Here is a 19335-nt window from a genome sequence, read left to right as displayed (position 1 = left end):
TTATGGCAGACAATTATCAGCTGTGACCAAAGATTTATTTTGTGGAGGGTCAGGGAGGATGATTACTGGATATGAAGGAAGTGGCACTGATTCTGAGGGAGGTGACTGAGGTGACTAACAGCGTCTTACCAGGAGTTCAGCTGTGTCCATGCATTGTTCTTGATCTAAGCAAGATCAAGCTTGGAGATCAGAGTGCTAATTTCATGTTCTGGAGCATCTGCCACAGCCGGGGTCTGCTACCCATCTTCAGTCACCACAAACTGCTCAGAGGGCCCCATAATTCAGAGCAGGATGGGATGATTTACAAGCAGAACCAGCAAAGGAGAAGATAAACTTACATCAAAGAAAGCCTTGTCACTCGTGTGTTTTGGAGCGCCCAGGCTGGGGCCAGCAGGGATGACCATTTCTACTTCAGCCAGATCTATGTGGCCTTTGCAGCTTGTGTCTTCACCCGAGTCATAGTATCGCAGCTAGGACCAAAAGGATACAGATGGGATACAAGAGACATGGAAAGGGAAAACAGCATGACGTTCCCAACGATTTGATTACTTTCCTCCATATCTTGCTTATATATGCTAAACTATGCCTGAAGGAATACACAAAACATTAGTAACACTGGCCACCTCCAGGTAAGAGAGATAGGTGGCTAAAAGGAAGTGGGGAAAAGACCTTGGACTTTTGAAATTTGAATAAACAAATGAATTACATATAAAAAATAAAACTAGTTAACACCATAAAATATATCTTTAATGTACATATAAAATTCATAGAAATTTATAAGAAAGAAGATAATCTAGTAGAAGAATGTTCAAAGGATCTCAACAGGCAAGTCACATAAAAAATACAAATGATTGCCGGGCATGGTGGTGCATGCCTGTAATCCCAGCACCCGGGAGGCTGAGGCAGGCGGATCTCTGTGAGTTCGAGACCAGCCTGGGCTACATAGTGAGTTCCAGGGCAGTCTCAACTACATAGCGAGACCCTGTCTCAAAAAACATAAAAACAAAAACAAGAAATACAAATAATCTATAAACATCTGGAAAGATGAGCAAGCTCACTGATCAGAGAGGAAAGTAAACGAAATGAGATTTCACTTTTTTCACTTGGATTAAGAAATATTAAAAATGACTGATATTATCCAGTAAGGAACCAGGGACTGTCAAATACTGCCCATGGGAGCACAATTTGTTAGAAAATTTTTGGAGAACAATTCAGCAGTATCAACTAAAATTAATGTGTTTGTGGGCTGGAGATACAGCTCAATGGTCAAGTGTACACTTGACACATGCAAGGCCTTTGGCTCAACAGAAAAAGAAGAAAAGTTTGTGTCTGTTGAAACATTTTTTCCTTCTCTAGAAAGTTATTCTACAGAAATAAGAAATAAAGGAGTTTCCTTCAGAACTTCATTCATCATCTCAGTGTTAGAAGAGGGGTACCTGTCTTGTCTTTCAGTGGAACCATGGTTAATTCAGTCACAGCATATAAATAAAAATTTTCCCAAAAGAGTATGAAAGATCTCTATTATGAATTGATAAGGACAAAAAAAAAAAAAAAAAAAAAAGCAGCTTAACATAGGACTGCATGGAGGTCCTTTAGATCTTTATAAAATTTGGTATAATAACCATGTATTACTTTTCTGATATGAGAAAATGAAAAAAATATTTTAAAAGTTAGTTTGCTGATGAAAAGCTTTATTGGTCCAGCCTGGATTTCAGTGTACCGTACATTGCAGGAATGTGTCTTGTGTTTTTACCACGGCAGTTCTTCCAACCTGGAACTTTTCTGTCTCTACCCTCAGGCTTGGTACAAGTAGGACTAAATGGAAAAACTGTATACCTCTCATGTTAATGAAATCCAAAAGATTGGTAGTAAGAATGCAAGTATAATTTGATATAATTTTAAATTATAGCAAAATTATGACATTTCAACATGTTGTATTTAGTGGTTTAATGGAACTTTTCTGGACAGTGGAGGCTCTATGATTTCAGAGAGACTGTTATTTTAAAGTATAGCTCCCTAAGAGGGATTTTGTTTTTATATTTGAAAATAAATTCTCAATATTCTCCACAAAGACTCTATGACCTTTATAAAGTCCCTAGAGCAGAAAGAGGAAAACGTGGCCTCCCACTACAGTCTTCCTTGGGAGGGGTTCTGGTTCTCTAGATGCAGATCCCATCAGTGCACCACATGAGGTCAGTCCAGACCTTTCCCAGCAGCATTCACTGTACGGACGAATGCATGGAGAATCAGCAGGTGAATCCTCGGCTTCCAGCTGACTGGCTTAAGGTCAGAACACAGGAAGCCACACAACTTTCACTGACAGAAGGTGAAAAAGAGTTGGAGGTTGGATAGAAATCACTTCCTGAGACCACTGGAGCAAAGATTATGACACTAACGCTAATATCCAGCTGCTAGAGCAACAACTAAGGTAGAATATTTCCTAACACGCTCAGCAAAGTCCAGACTCCTACCTGCCCATTGTGAGTTCAAAGTTTGGATAGGATGATCTCTTTTTGCCTTTGGAGTCCTTTCCCTCCACTGCTGAAACCATGTCTGAGGGATAGCAGTGCCTTCTTCAGTAGCCAGTATAGTGATAAGCACAGTGGTGTGGTGCAATAAATGTCTGCTGAATATATTAATGTCTTCAGTCATGAATAGATGTTCTGGGCTGCAAGGATGAAGGGCACTTGCACTCTGGGGAACGCTCCCAGGCACGGGTTTACATGTGCCTGTGGTATGTATGTAATAGGCTTAAGCCCTTGCATGCTTCCTGACCCGGCATGAGAGCAGGCAGTAGAAGTGGTTTGAACGTCAAAAAAAAAAAAAAAATCTTATGGCTCTGAGTGCTCTGGATTAAACTGTCACTGCTTGTATCTGCACATTTCAGGCAGTGGCTATTTGGAACTTCCTCTGAAGTCTACTGCTCTGGCTCAGCGACATCTAGGGCCCTGAAAGAAGCCTCTCGGACAACAGTCTGTATATGACGAATGTATCTATCTTATGACAGCCACATAACAGCCAGGGACTGAGAGTAGCCGAGACAGTAGTTAATTTCTTTAGGCTCCAACAGTATTACCTGATGTTTTGTTACATCCAATACAAACCAACGGGATTTCCAGCCTTTCAGCAGAGCCCCTCTTTTGTAAAGTGTTCCCTCAAAGGACCTAGGAGAAATGACAACAGAACAGAGTTTCATTCAAAAAATGCTGTCAAGGGGATGCCTGTTGTTTTTGTCAAGTCTGTTTCCCCAGAAGGGATTAAAAAAAAAAAAAGGCAAGTTCTCACTGGAGTTTTGCTACTACACCTTAGGGGAGAGACTGCTTTTTTCCACAGGGGTCACCTCACCTGTGAAGTTAGGAACTGTTAGGGGCCATCTTTTGCTGAGACTGATGTAACACAGAGGGAGAAACAGAAGGAAAGTTAGAAACAGAAGCATGAAGACACTGCATGAGAAATCAGCAGTCCTTGGCTATTCCAGTTTATGTAAATGAATCCTTTTGCTTCAGCTAGCATGAGGATTTGTAATCTGTCACTGCAAAACCTGTGATTAACACAAATGCCCTCAAGAGTATATATGCAAAAGCAGACCTGAAATATTAGCAATCAGGAATCAGTCATAAATAACTACAACCCCTTGGCTTTCTTTTTAGCTGTAATATTGCCCCCCTCTTCCTAGAATTATTTTAGCATTTAGAAAAAAACCCCAAAGAATCCAAGCACACTTATTTCCAGTTTCCAAAAGCTGTACTGCACAGCTTATCAGCAGCCTGTGGGTGGCCCCGGGAAGAACGGGAAGGGTCTTTCCCCACACTCAGCAGTCCTCACTGCGCACCTGTTCTCGTCGCTCCTGGATGTGTACTGGCTGTAGAGCGTGGCTGCCCTTCGCTCCACTCCGTTGGAAGGTGAGATGCTGGCGTTCTGTTCCTCGCTCATGCTGCTGTCGGGCAGGTGCAGCATCGGCCTCTTCTGATAGGAAGGTAGGTTGGGAGGCACAATTCCTGGGGATCCGGGAGGACGTCTCTGGACCTGAAAAAGACAGAACAGGGTGGAAAAGCTTTAGAGCGGCTTTAAGTAACTGACCTGATAATTTCATGTATACAAATTTATTTCAAGGGAAAAAAAATAAACCGATGAGCAAAGATATCTGTACAAAGATATTTATCCTGGAGTTGTTTATAATAAACACTAGGAACAATCTAAATAATTTAGATAATAATTATCTAATATTATGTAAATATTAGATAGCTGGTAAATAATTGTTACTTTTGTATGATGGAGTTCGAGATAGTCACAAAATGATAATGCTGATTTATAAACAGTGGCAAACAAAAATGTATGCCAATATTAAGTAAAAAAGGTTTAAAATAGTATATACAGTAAATTTCTCTTACATGTGGGCTTATAATGATGAAATGAGTTTGACAGAACAGTAGTTTATTTCTAGGTTATAAATTATGAGTGGCTTTCATTAGTTTTATAACTTTCCACGTATTACCTTATTTTTATAAAATAATTCCACATTACTTTATAACCAGAAAAATAATTTAAAAATTTTTATTTTTTCTGAGTAAAAAAGCATAAAGGCATCACCTATCTGCATTCTATGTGCTAACAGTACCTGAACTGCCAGTGAAGGCAAGGGACAGAGCCTACACGATTCCTTGTTAACAAAGCTTTTTTCTCACCCCTGACCGCTCCTTCCTGAAATGCTTGTCAGAACACTCATCTATTTTAATTTCCCCTCTTATGTGTTTGGAGCCAGTCCAAACATGGGTTCAAATGGTGATGCTGCCAACTAGCAGCTGCGAGATCTCTGTTCCCTCACGCATGAGATGGGACCCTACTCCCTCACTGTGGGCTGGAAGAGGCTGTAGTGTGTCTGCTACTAAGCACAGTCCATTTCACATGTTATGTACTTGACAAATATTTCTTAAATCAGAAACAGGAAATTGGCCGTGAGAAGCAGAAAATAGAGTATTTGTTTTAAAATATTTCTATGATAAATACTTCTTAAATCAGAAGCATCAAAGGGAGGATGAGCAACAGAAAGTAGTATTTTGTCGTTTAAAAGTATTTTTATTTTCTCTGCTCATTTCTCCGAAGCAAACAGGGCTTTGGCATTCCCCTCCTCCCTTATGTGGTAGATCAGCTGAAACCACAGAGGCACTGAGATAGAAAAGAACCTAGTAATTTCCCTGGATTCAGTGCCTTGAAACACTAAGTATTATGTCACTGTGGTAAAGTGAGGCACTCACAAAGTATTTGGTCATTTGGAGCTTTCTGCCCGGGACCCCAGGGCATGACCTCTCTTCCTACCTTTCCCACTGGCCACAAATCCACCCTAGACCTGTGACCTGGCAGTGGGTTCTACCTGACCTAGCACCTTCAAAAGCTCAAAGGTAGCTCCTGGGTGGGGGGTACCAACTCACACGGTCTGCTCTTGGCTCTTCTTTAAGGTCCATGGTTACCTTTTCCCACAGCTGCTGCCACTTCTCAGGGGTTTGGTTCAATTTATGCTCCAATTTTTCAATTTCCTGAAATGAAATGAGAAGTAATCTTCCAATAGATCAGTGTATCATAAAGGTCAGGATGTGCCCCAGAGACATGTTTCCTCTGTACTGGGCCCAGATAGGCGGCACAGCAAGAAGGCAGACGAAGAAAGTGGTAGATATGAAGCCTGAGAGGTCTCCCATCCCCAGCAACAGTAGTAGGAGCATGAGCTGGTGTGATGCACTGTGGCCAAGATGCTTAGACCCAAATCAGGCTTTTGTACAGACTGGCTTAAACAATAAGATTTGAAATATGTGGCCCAGACACCTCCACCCTTGGGCAGCCCAAGGGAAATCTGTCGGCCAAAGTAAAGGTCAAGAATTTGGCCTGTGTTTCAACCCTAATGGCTGAGGTAGATGAGAAGTCTACTCCTGAGAGAGAAGCTCCTCAACTCTGGTAACTCAAACCAGATGTGGAAAGAATGCACCAAGAAATGCCCAAGGACACGGATTTCCCTTCTGGCAGGGATCTGGGAGAGTGCTGTCACTACAGCACACTTTTCCTGGCCAGGAAACTAGAGGGACAGGACTCTTCAGGAACTGTCTGGCCTACATTAGGGCTCACAACTGTTCCTCAGGGTGCTATTGCCAGGATGGCTTTGCTCCAGAATATTCCTAGCAGAAGATGGCTGGCAGTAGTCCCATCAGGACCTCAGCTACCCACAATTCTGACCAGAGGAAGCAAGGCATCCAGAAAAGCCATAACCCAGGCTTGACTCAGACTGCTTGGACAACTAAAACAGCTGAGGAGCTGCTGGAAGAAGTTTTGCTCCATGTGCTCAATTGCTTCTCTTTCCCACTAGTTAAAGCTGGTGTTCCACCGATGGGAGCAAATCTGGTTTGGTAGATTACAGAGTGCTATGTGCAACACTAACCCAGGGTACAGAAAGAAAGGCATGTTCCAAAGTTTGTAAGCCAGTCTTAGCCTAGTGCTCCCCGAAACCACAATGCCCAGAGGTGTGTCTCTACACAACTGACCGACTTACAGTGAAAAGGCTGGTGAGAGCATCGGGCTGAGTACAGCTGACTTCATCATAGCATGGCCACACTGTCCTTCTCTGGGTCTGGGGCCCAGCTCCTCCAGCCAGATCAGACTCTTCAGAGGGAAAGTGCTTGGGAGTCAGCATCATCCAGTCATACGAAGGCCCTGCAGACAGGGTCTCCTCTATATAGTAATCCCACTTCTTGAGGCTGGAGATGTTTACACTGGGCTTCAGGGCCTGTTTAGAGAAAACTCCAAAGGCTTACTGATAGGCCTGGCCCTACCATTTGCAAGGTCCAGGGCTAGTATATGAATTAAGGTTCAAACACCATTCATCTAAATATTTAAAAGTTATAGATCAAGATAAAATATTAAAGAAAGTATGTTCCATCCTTCTACTTTGACAAATATGACCTCCTAATGATCAGGAAGGCCAGGTTCAAATAAAATTCTTAGATTCTTCCGAATTCTAACCTAGGAAGTGGTAGCCCTGGGGGAGTTGCCCTATCTTTCAATTTGTGACTTAACCTTCTCCTCCTCCTCCCACCCTGGCTTTGTATGAGTGTTTGTGTATGGCTTTAGTCCATGAAGCCAAACTGTCCACTGCCTGCCAAACAGCCACGTCTTGCTATCTGTTAAGCCTAAGGGTACATACACCAGCTTGGGAGGCAGACAGAAATAACCTACCGAGTGGCTTGAATTTGGGGAAGGAATTTCAAGGTACTCAGGGCATGGTTTAGGTGAGGAGAGGTATCTAAGCACATGCCCTGAGTTTCTTGTGAGGAGGGTGCAGCTGGAGGAAGGCCAGAGCGGGGTTCTAATGCATAGGACCTAGGGAGAGGACTCCCTTGCACCTAAATAAAGGTAGTTTTGCTTATCAAGCCCACCTGTTCTATCTCAGAGCCTATGTCATATAGATACACACGAAGGAGCAGTTTTCCCCGAGATATGACATCCTACTTGATCTAGGCTCCAAGCATCTCTGTTTCCCTTATAGGTCCTTCCATGGGTGTTGCACAGATGGATTTAAGAAAATCTTTTCTAAAGAATTGTAGATTAGGGTCAGGGATTTAGCTCAGTGGTGCCACTGCCTGCCTTGCAAGTACAAGGTCCTGAGTTTGATCGCTGGCACCAAAACAAAACACAAAAAAGAGAGAATTACAGATTTTGCAATTACCTGTTGCGATTTCAAGTTTAATTACTGCCTTGTTCTAGAAAAAGCTGCCTTGCTTTGGTTTTCTTGACATTGGGTTTTAGATGCTAATTTCTAATTTATTTATTTATTTATTTGTTTTGGTATCGGGGATCAAACTTGGGACCTTGCGCTTGCGAGGCAGGTTGTGGAAACACTGAGCTAAATCCCCAGCCCCAGTTTCTAATTTTTGTGGCAAGAATTTAGTGAACAGTCTCCATTTCCATTATGACCCAAACCCACAGTGTCTCAGACTTTTAAAAAATTTTGGTATGAAATCTAGTCAAATGTTTATAAAAAACTTAAATAGCCGGGCGTGGTGACGCACGCCTGTGATCCCAGCATTTGGGAGGCTGAGGCAGGAGGATCGATGTGAGTTCAAGAACAACCTGGGCTACATAGTGAGTTTCAGGTCAGTCTCAACTACATAGTGAGACCCTGTCTCAAAACAAAAACAAAAACAAAAAAAACTTAAATAGCTTATATATACACTAGAACTAAGGAAAATGTTCACACAAAATATTCAGAAAATGAAAACAAACAGTTTCTTACTCTACCTCTATTTCCACTGGTGAATATAAATAATTAAAGAAAATGGGACTCCTCTTATGCATTTTATCAATACACTCCCAAATACAAATTCCTTTCTTGGCATGCTTGTCTCCTTTATCATCAAATAAAGTTCCTGCAAATTAAAAAAAAATCAACACAACAAAAGTTACATTAATATTCTGCCTAGAAGTATGATACGTGGAGCAGATGAAAAGTGAAATTTATTTCACAGCAGTGAAATATTTCTTATGGCTCTAAAAACAGCAACATGTGCAGAAACCTTAGAAGATAACTGCAAACTAAAGACAGGATAAACTTCACAGCTATGTGGAAACAAATCAAAGTGGAAGGAAAATATTAGTAAGGTTTTTAGGCAGTTAGCAGTACATCCTGACACCCTCCTGCTCTATGTATCTACATATAGAGCCATAGAAGCCCCTGCCAAGAGACATTTTAAACATTTTTCAAGAACAAAATGGAAGGACTTAAGAGGAGATGTAATGAAATTCAGTTAAAAACATTTCATGTTTAAGTTATTGGCTGTTTATTATGGACTGTTTCAAGTTTTGCTGTTGTTTAGCAGTTTTTATATACCACAACTCATGGTCACAGAGACTCTGGATGATGGAAAGGTGTATTCTGTGTCCTTGGGTAAATAAAACAAAGCAGAATTTAGCAAAGTATTTCAGGGATTTTTTTCTGACACCATCGTTGTACTTTTCAGTCACTTGATTTCTTATATGAGCCTACTCTGTTGTTTTCTGAGGTACTGGGGGATAAACTACAGTTGTTCTACCACTGGGTTACTTATCAGCTCTTTCTTCCCACTTGTTTTGAGACAGGATCTTGCTAAATTGCCCAGGCTGGGTTTGAACTTGTGATCTTCCTCTCTCAGTCTCTAAGACACTAGGATTACGGGTGTGCCCCAACAGGCCTGGACCACTTGGTTTTCAATGGGGAGGAACATGAGTAAGGATTCTGTAAAAACCCAGTAAGAGTGTCTCTCTTAGCAGTGCTGTCTTGCTTTGAATGATGTGCCTTAGTCCAAAGGTAACAGGATTTTACCAGTATATCAGAAAAGAATATTTCAAGCCCAAAATGTGGGGCTTCCTAGCCTGCTTTTGTTCCTACCTTTCAACTGCAGGTTCCAGTGCAGTGGTTCTCAATCTTGATTACACATTAAAAAATCCTAATGTCCAGGTCTCATTTCAGACCAGTTACATCAGAACCTCTGGGGATAGGTCCCAGATATTAGTCATTTTAAGAGTTCTCCAAGTGAGTCCAGTATTGAAATTGAGACTGCCCTAGGGGTTGGGATGGACTTTTAAAATGCCCTCACTTATGCTCCACTTGGGATGAGGTACGGATTACACTGGATGGCTGTCTGGCAGTCAGCCCCAGGTGAACTAGGCTCTGGACATCTTTACAGACAGGAAGAGAATGAGCTGAAACCAGAAAAGACAGTGCAACATCTGGCCTTCCTTTCCTCAGGGGAACCCCCTGTTCCATAGTGGGGATGCCTAGTGACAGGAACCAAGTCCAGTGGCTTTTTCTTACAATATTCAGATGGATATCTTTGGGTAATATGTACAAATACAGGAAACACCCTAAATACAATTCGAATCATCAGATAACTCATGTCAAATCCTATCAAATCACAATCTTATAATCCAGTACATAACAACATTATTCAGGAGAATAATATTACACAGGAGAATTCATGGTGTTTAGACTTTTCTGATGAAATCTTAAAAATTATGACTGATGAATTATATTAGCACTGGTTGAGATTTCTTACTTTCCAACTGTTGATTTTGGAAGGGAGAGGTCTTTACCACAGCTGTTCTAAATGATATTTCACTGTGTAGGTTTCATAATTAGTGTGTTTAGCCAAACACAACAGGGACAGACCTGAGTCCTGTGTCTGGACTAGACACAAAAACAGGCTTCTAATTAGGTGGGTGGCCCCCTGGGTAGCCCATCTGTTTAGAGAGGAGGCTTGGGTAGATGATCTCCAAGAACTCTTTGGCAGTGACATTTTAGGATTCTAAATATATGTCATGTGCTTCATAAGAACATATGTCTATGATATAGGATAGAAATAATCACTTTTTCAAATACTCATGATAACCTTTCAATATACAACAAATATCTTTTATCCATGCTTTATTTCATTTTTTGGTGTGTAATAGGCAGGGCAAATAACTAGTTTTTGAGATGGGAGACAAGTTCAGAGAGATGAAGTAGTTTACCCAATGTCACAAACACCATCTGACATAGCTCTGTGCTCTCCCAAACTGGGCCAGGATGGTTCTCAGCCTTGGCATTGCAGTGGTATCACCTGGGGAACTTCAGAAAGCTGCTGATACCTAGACCCAAAATCACAGATTCAGATTCATTTTGGATGTTGAGAGTTTTAAAAGTTCTCCAGGTGATCCCAATGTGCAGTGAGAACCACTGCCCTGGATCTTGCTGCTTCTGTACTGAAGACACACATCATCTGCTACAGCAGAAACCTTGGGCTTTGGCCATATCTGCGGGCTGCTAAGGTAAACTGCTGATCAGCTTAATTACAAAACAGACTGCTCTATTGAAGATCGTAAACAAAAACAAAAAAACTGCTCACACCAGTATTTGCATATGTTGTTCCTTTCAGGGATAAAGCTGCGTGACATTGTGATTCCTGTCACACAGATTAGTCTGCTTTAGACCAGACCAGAAGTAGCAGTAATCAGGTCTATTTAATACTTCCCAGCACACGGTGATTGAGAACTTGTGAATGACATGAGGAAACACAATTCCATGAGTCAACGAAAGCCTCAAAGTATAAACAGGATGGGAATAGTCTGACCAGTGTTCTCCTTACCAAAAGTATGAAATACCATACTAGACAATTTCAATATCATGATCTGAAAAGCAGTATTTCCTAATTTAATTTTCATCTGAGAACACTGGTAATATTTTCTGGTCACTAAAGAGTCCTCTTTGGGCTGGGGATTTAGCTCAGTGGTCCCAACGCCTGCCTTACAAACGCAAGGTCCTGAGTTTGATCCCTGGCACCAAACAAACTAACTAAATAAATATGAAAAGAAGTATTCCACTATTCTTCTCAACTTCATTAAAAAAAGACTCCTCTTTATGAATACTCTGGTACATACAACTTATTGAATGATTATTTTATTTTTTGTTTGCTTTTTTTTGTACTGGGATTGAACTCAGGACCTTAGTTTGCAAGGCAGGTGCGCTGCCACTGAGCTAACTCCCAGGCCCTGCTTGTCTTCTTAACAAAAATAGTCATGTGTATTTCCCTCATTCCTAGCACAACAAAAGAATGAATATAAAATCCCCTTGGTAATGTTTTCAAAGGGCTTTCAGAATCTATTTTTTTTATTCCCACTTGATATTGTGGTGTATTTTCTTCTGATAAAATACACAATCAAAATAAATTTGTTCATATATATATATACACACACACACACACACACATACATATATATACAAATAATTTGTAAATTATATAATAATCACAATAAAAATATACAAGTATAATTAAGTTGCATCAGTTAACATGTTCAGAAATCTATTCTTTATAACTGTTACTGATACTAAAAATTATAATAATGATAGTGATGTTTAAAATTTATCAAGTGCTTACTATGTGCTAGTAATTGTGATAAGAAATTTATTATTTCCTGACATGGTCATTGTGTCCCTAGTGGGTGGGCTATATCTGCCCTCATTTTAAATACGAGGAAGCTAAGGCTCAGAGAAGCACCTAATTCCTCCAAAGGGCACTATTACTAATTGGCAGTGCTGGAATTTTAACTCTGGTTTGTTTGCTCCAGATCCCATGGCCTTAACTGCTATTCAAACTACCTCTGAGGACTAGTACCCTTCCTACAGAATGTACTAGGGATGGAAAAAAAAAATATCCCTTTTAAACTGTGATATCGTTTATATTATCAAAATAGTAAACAGATCTAACTTTACCAAGGTGCTACGGGATTGACTATGTGCTGTCCCTAAGAGATAAGACAGCACATAATCTCAACATCCAGGCATTTATTCAAATCTACTCTGTATTTGTAGGATTTTTTTTTTTTTGGTACCAGGGATTTAATTCTGGTCCTTGCGCTTGTGAGGCAGGTGGCAGCACCACTGAGCTAAATCCCTGGCTCTCTACTCTCTATTTGTATTTTGGTATAAAACCCTCTGAGCTTGTCTCATTTGGCAGTAGTTACATCATTCATCAAAAAATGTCATAAAAATATATAAAACTTCTGGGCATGGTCATGCATGTCTGTAACTCCAGCACTCAGGAGGCTGAGACAGAAGGATCACTGAGCCAACTTAGGCTATAGAATGAGTTACAGGCCAGCATGAATTACATAGGGAGAACCTGTGTTAAAAAAAAAAGTATTATTTCCATTAAAAATGCAAACTCAAGAATGAGAACCAAGACCTGCCATGTAAAGGTACAAGATCCCAATGATAAATGTAACTGTACTGTATACCTAAAATGCACCAATAAACTCAATGAGAAAAAAATGCAAACTCAACAAAAAAGATGGAATGAAGTCATATAAATACATACCATGTTCTAATCTTTCATAGTCTGAATCCAGGAGAAAAGTTTTAAAGTGGTTAGATACATAGTGGAAGGCCAAAAACTTTAAGTAATAGAGATTGAATTCAAACTCAGTAGGATACTGGTTGTGAACCTGAAACACACAAGGAAAAGAAAAGAGTAAGAATCAAACAGAACAAAAAATAAACGCCAACTGTATACCTAAAATGTACCAATAAACTCAATGAGGAAAACAAACAAACAAACAAACAAACAAAAAAAGCCAAGCCACTGAATGCTGACCTGATATACGAAGATCATTTGGTCACACATTCAGTAAATCCTTGAATCTCTACCATGCATAGAGATTTGAAGGGAACCAGCTTTCTGAGCACTTGTTGTGCCAAACATCCTATAGGGGTTTTTATAAATATCTTTTAATTTCTACAACATACCAAGACAAGCATTATCACTCTCACTTCACATTTGATAAGGTTTAGGAGCAGCAAAATTATTTACCTAATGTCATTCAACAGGTAGTACTACTGAGTCCAAATCTGAACACTGATTTATTAGGTTCCAAGATCTGTGTGTTATTCATTACATGATACCGTGAGAGGCACCTGACAGATATAAATTAACTTAAGTTATGGTTCTTGCTTTCTAGGCATCTCTGATACAGCAGTGTGAAACATAACAAGAAAAACTGCACTTGCAGAACTTTGACAATAAGAAAATTAGGAAGACAAGGTGGTAGCTTGAGCAAAAGATATTTTCTGGACAAAAGAATGTGTGCCTATCTTCAGGCAAACCAGATGGAGCCAACAGAAAGAGTGCACAGTTTAGAGAAAGAGCGAGTAACAGAGAGTAAGTCCTTGGAAAAGCAAGAAAAAATGAGGCTAAGGCTCAGATATAGGAAATACCTTTGGAAATAGGAGGGATGGGGAAGTAGATAAACAGAATGATACATTCATATCCCAAGGAAAAAGGAGGAACATATACTTTTTAACCTTATTTTTCATGAGTAAATTAAGGCAGCAAGGTCACTGGACACACAAATAAGGATGAGGAGATGATATGGGAGGGAAAGGGCAGGGCATGCTTTGGAAGTCACTATATGTCTAAAGCATATATATATTTAATGGTACAGGGACTGAACTCAAGACCTTGCGCTTGCCAGGAAGGCACAGTGTCACTAAGCTACATCCCTAAAGCATACTTTAGACAAGCTGTATGCAGACTTTGTGGAGCCATCTTATATTGGCAGAAGGGAGGCTGATGACCTCGTGACACTCCCTAATCCACCAGGCAATCTTCTCCACTGCACTAGTCAAACAACTGCTCATGACAAGTTAAGAATTTTGTTTGGTTGAGATAAGTTCCAATCATAATGTACGTGGTTGAAAACTATTTCAAATGAACACTACAGACAGGCAAAAATCAGCTTTCCTCTCCATGTTAATTTAGCTATATAGGATGATGGGAATTTAAGTCATGATGTGGCTATCAGTGATTTATCCAAGTTTATCATCTTAATTTCTGTGACGATTTCAGTGTTCTTTTTTCACAACATTTTTTAAAGATTTTTTTGGTGAATTAAAATATTAGATTATATGTAATGCAAAAATTAAATAGAATTTAGGAAGATGCATTAGAAGAGTGTGAAATATATGCACTGGGCCAGCACCCAGTGGTGTTTTCCTGACAGGGCTCTGAACAGCTAGGTCCTATACAATCCTCTAAGTTGTTAAAACTGTAAGCATTTGCATTAAGTATGAGTTTATGTATCAGTGAAAATGAAAGGATTAGATACCATGAGTTTCCTGTGATTATGGTATATGAGCAACTAATTATAAGACCAAATATACTTGAAATGTTGATAGTTATAATTAAATACAACAAGTCAATTTGACAATTTGAGGTTCAACATTATTATTTTGGAGCATTACACTGGGCATAATGATAAGTTTATTTTAATGGCTGTTAGAGTTAGTAACCTTTCTTCTGTTTCTATGATGGAAAATAAATATTAAAAATGCCTTTTCTTTCATTGCTCTTAGCCTCAACTTTCAACCATGTCCCCAGTTCTCATCCAAACGCTAGCCCCTACTGATAACACACAAGTAAAGGATACATTACCAAGAATGATGGGATAAGTGTGTGTGAAACGGGGGTAATATTTTCATGGGGATTAATGGCAATATGTGTTTTACTGTAATAAATTTAAAAAATTAAACATTCAAAATATTTTTTGATCATCCCTTGTACACACACCGGGTGGCCTTGTGTTCGATTCTGCATTGCGATGTTTCTTTGGTGTTCTGGTTCCTTTCTTAAGCAGTGCTCAGAGCTCATTTCCCCGTTCACCTGTCTTTTAATACCAAAAATGCTTTCTAGTTCGGCCTCCTACTTTGGAGTCAATAGTGCCACCCAGAGAAGCCAGTGTACAAGAGATGAAGGGTGGTGATGAAGACAGTGCTAGTTGGACAGAGAAGGGGACAGGCCAATGACAGGTGGAACTCTGTTCCCTACTATCTGAGTCTTGCGGAGGAGAAATCTGCAGTGTGCTCTGCAGGACGAGATCTAAGGACAACTGCCCTAACAGTCCTAGGAATGCACCTTCAGTTGTTACAGGTCAGCTCCAGGTTCACTGTCTACAGAATTTAGACCTCTTTCTATTAACCTGGGGAACAGTGGCATTGTCCACATTTCCACAGAAACCACTTGCCTCAGACATACCTGTTTTCCCGAATTATATTTAATATGTCCAGAAATATAATTTTAAAAAACCTACTTCTGAGGTAAAGTAGAAAAGAAATGATAATGAATATGACCTTAGGTTAAACTTACAGGCATTTCAGGGAGATCAAAAGTAAACCTCCTGTGCAAGTAGAAAAATTGCTTTCACAGCCCACAGTTACCAAGTTATTGGCTCCACCACAAACTCTGCCCTCTACAATTATGTCAGAGAGGTAAAACTTTTCTGAAGCCTTTGACATTCACCTTGCTGGAGCTGGAATTGTGCTTAGAGAGCACTAAGGTATGAGTGCTCGTGTGCACTAGTGTGTGTATAACTGTGTCACAGTGGGCAGCCACTTGCTGCTTGGGGTTAAAAAAAATCTACCTCCAAATGGGCTCATAATTAGGCCTACTGGAAATAGAGAAGATGCAGAATAACTTACTTTTTACCCTTTAGCAACAAACATGCGAAAATGTTTAGTGGAAAAAATAAGTCATATCGACTTGAAGGCTGGGTTAATAGCCAGATACCACATTTGGAATGTGACATCAGAAACACAAGGAGTTTTCTGAAATGTTTTTCTACTATAATAGATGAAGAAAAGCTGATTGAATTTACAAGGTAAGTGCTCGCTTCAGAAGCACATATACTAAAACTAAGTTTACAGGATAAAATCTGGTGATTCGATTTTCAGTAAGCAAGAAAAATCACTTTCTCCATTTAAAGGAATGAAATGACTGAATCATATATGATTGGTCTAACTTTTTTTCTGGAGACAGGGTCTCACTATGTAGTTAAGACTGACCTGGAACTCACTATGTAGCCCAGGCTGGTCTCAAACTCACAGCGATCCTCCTGCCTCAGCCTCCCAAGTGCTGGGATTACAGGCATGTGCCACCACGCCCGGCTGGCTGTACAATTTTTTATTCCCAACAGTGTTTGCGAATTCAGTTTCTTCACATCCTTGAAAATTTTGTCATCAGTTAAAAATTTTTCAGCCATTAAAATTACAGGTGTGTGGTGGTATTTCATTGTGATTTCAACTTGTATTTACTAATGAAGAACAATGTTGAGTATCTTTTCATGAGCTTATTTGCTATTTGTACACTGTTGTGAAGTCAGACTAAATGTTTTACCTACTGAAAAATAGTGTAGTTTTTTAATTGAGTTTTGAGAAATATTTATATGTACTGGATATTAAGTCCTTTAGCAGATATATGATTTGTAAATATTTTCTTCTACTTTGTGATTGGTATTTTCAATTTTAAGCGACTTTTGAAGAACACAGGTTTTAAGTTTTGACAAAGTCTAATTTATTAATATGTGCTTTTCTGGGTCATGCTTCTGATGGTGACTGTAAATTATCTGTGCTTAACCCAAAGTCACAAAGATTTATTTTTTCTTCTAGAATTTTATATTGGTGGTAGGTATGGATCAAAGTACATTTTTTTTTCCTTCTGGAAATCCAGTTGTTCAGGTACCATTTGTTGAAAAGAGATCCTTTTCCACAGCATCTGTATCTTTGTCAAAAACTGTACATGTATCAAAGATAGGTGGAGTTATTTTAGGAAATGGTTCCACTGATTTATTTATGTTTTACACCTATTATCAAACTCCCTTAATTACTAAAGATTTATAAACATTTTGAAATCAGCTGGTGCTAACCCTTCAATTTTATTCTTTTTCAAAGTTGTGTGGCTACTCTGGGTTCTCTGTATTTGCATGAGGATTTTAGAATTTGCTTACCAATTTCTGGGACTGTTGAATTGTCTCTTTAAACTCCCTGGAGAACTGACATTTAAAAAATGCTGAGTCCTCCAATTCATGGTCAAGAGATAGCTTTTGATTTAAGGTTTTTTTTTTTTTTGTTTGTTTGTTTGTTTTTTTGGTACCGGGGATTGAACTCTGGTTTTTGTGCTTGCAAGGCAGGTGGTAGAACCACTGAGCTAAATCCCTGGCCCTCCCTTCTATTGTTAGTTCCCTGAAAAAAATTTTTTTAAGGAATAGCATTGACTTTGATTGTAAAACTAACATTGCATTCTTGGGATAAACCTCACTTGACCGGGGTATAGTATTCTTATTATATACTGTCAGATTTGACTTGCTAAAATTTTGTTCAAAGAATTTGAATCTGATCATCATGGATTCTGGTCAACAGTTTTCTTTTACAGTCTTTGTCAGGCTAGTTTAACGCAGGCCTTAGAGATTGATTGGGAAGCACTCCCCTCTGCTTTCATTTTCAGGGAAGAATTTCTGTAGAGTTGCTATTATTATTCCTTGCTTGTTAGGTAGAATTTATCAGTGAAGCCACCTGGGCCTGAACTTTTTACTGTGAAAGGATTTTAAGTATATTTCAATTTCCTCAATAGACATAGGTCTATTCAACAAGTTATGTATTTCCTCTTGTGTAGGCTAGTTTATCTTTCAAGAAAATTTTCCATTTCTTCTAAATTGAGATTATTGGTTGGCATAAAGTTGTGGTGATGCCATTTTTCTCATTTCTTATATTGGTAATCTGGGTCTTATTTCAGTCTGATAGACCCTCATCAATTTTATTGATCTCCAAGAACAGCTTTTGATTTTGTAAGTTTTCTTTATTGTTGACTACAAGAATTTGGGGTCCTAGCATCAAGTAAATTTAACGTTATCATTTTATATAGAATTAGGAATGATAGGCATTCAGCCAGTAAATTAATTTTATATGAGTATTTCCCTAAATATGCTGATGAACAGAATTTTTAGGTCTCTCCCAGAGACCATATGGATCTGTCATTCAAAATAATTTTGTATTTATTTTCCTGAAGACAAAAGATACAGATTTTAGAAACTAACTATAAGGCATTTTAGTTTTAGTTTCCATTATGGAGTGAAAGCTGCCAACATCACTTATTTATAGGAATTAAATCTGAAATGGAATTTGGAGAAACATGAATTTATAGGGTCTTATTTTTTTGCCCATGTGCCATTAAGTTCTTTGTAAAATTTAAAATGGCTCATAAAAACAAGCTGTGACTCAAATCCTAGGACAGATGAACATTTTGGGAACAAAATGTAATAAAACTACATTTTGCTTCCAGGTACTACAGATATTAAACTATAAAAGATACTGTACAAAACGATGCCAATGTGAAAGACTGTAGGTACATTAGATATACTAAAGAATAGTAGCAAATACAAATTTTATTATTTCAGATTAAACATTAAGTCTAATTGAACTGTGCCAACTACTTTATATAGGATTTCAGAATTATTCCATATTCTATGGGCTCAAATTAAAAGATGATACAAAATTGTTGTTATAAAACAGCTGGGGCTATGTACGTTTTTGTCAGTTTTCAGTTGAATGGAAAATATGCAGACATCAGGAACTCTTGAATACATCATGTACCCATCAGCTGCAGTTATTTTGCCAAGAGGAATAGATAAATTTTAGAGGACTAAACCTCTGTGGGGGCAGCTTAGCTACTTATACATGAACTCACAAGCAAGGCTCGTCTTAAAAAGCAAATAGCTTTTTGTCTTTGGAGGAAGACCTTGTAAAGTGATGCAATGTAGTAATAATGAGAATACTGTACCAAGCCAAACTAGAGTGATCCAATTTACAATGTGAATAAACTTTGAAGGCAAAGTCAAAATTGTTATTTTTTTAAGTAGAAAAAAATGAAAAAGTATGCTCCAGGATGCTCTCAAAGTTTTATTCTAAGGTTCAAATAAAGAGATTTGTTTTAATGCTTCCTATTTTCATTCACTATA

At 38.9% G+C, this 19335-nt stretch overlaps 1 protein-coding gene across 7 annotated transcripts in view; it reads right to left on the bottom strand.

The window, feature by feature from the left end:
• Sbf2 (SET binding factor 2) overlaps positions 1-19335 on the bottom strand; it is a 350526-nt gene that overhangs the window by 12101 nt on the left and 319090 nt on the right. For 6 of the 7 annotated variants that reach the window (XR_778567.3, XR_004517428.1, XM_010615281.1 and 3 more), the window contains 7 exons: positions 12870-12996; positions 8281-8408; positions 6536-6769; positions 5430-5534; positions 3833-4026; positions 3077-3164; positions 339-470 (listed from right to left, as the gene is read on the bottom strand). Coding sequence is in view for 5 of the 7 variants with exons in the window: in XM_010615281.1 (XP_010613583.1) it covers positions 339-470; positions 3077-3164; positions 3833-4026; positions 5430-5534; positions 6536-6769; positions 8281-8408; positions 12870-12996 (1008 nt within the window). In the remaining 2 variants the exon portion in view is untranslated. Of the gene's footprint in view, positions 1-338; positions 471-3076; positions 3165-3832; positions 4027-5429; positions 5535-6535; positions 6770-8280; positions 8409-12869; positions 12997-19335 lie in introns of those variants that run through there. The other variant, XM_010615282.2, reaches the window with a different exon arrangement.

Source organism: Fukomys damarensis, unplaced genomic scaffold (genome assembly GCF_012274545.1).
Source record: "Fukomys damarensis isolate Sample0158 unplaced genomic scaffold, DMR_v1.0_HiC HiC_scaffold_16, whole genome shotgun sequence".
In the NCBI taxonomy this organism is placed as follows: Eukaryota; Metazoa; Chordata; class Mammalia; order Rodentia; family Bathyergidae; genus Fukomys; species Fukomys damarensis.
The sequence above is the reverse complement of the archived record's forward strand: the minus strand, read 5'-3'. Positions and strand labels throughout refer to the sequence as shown.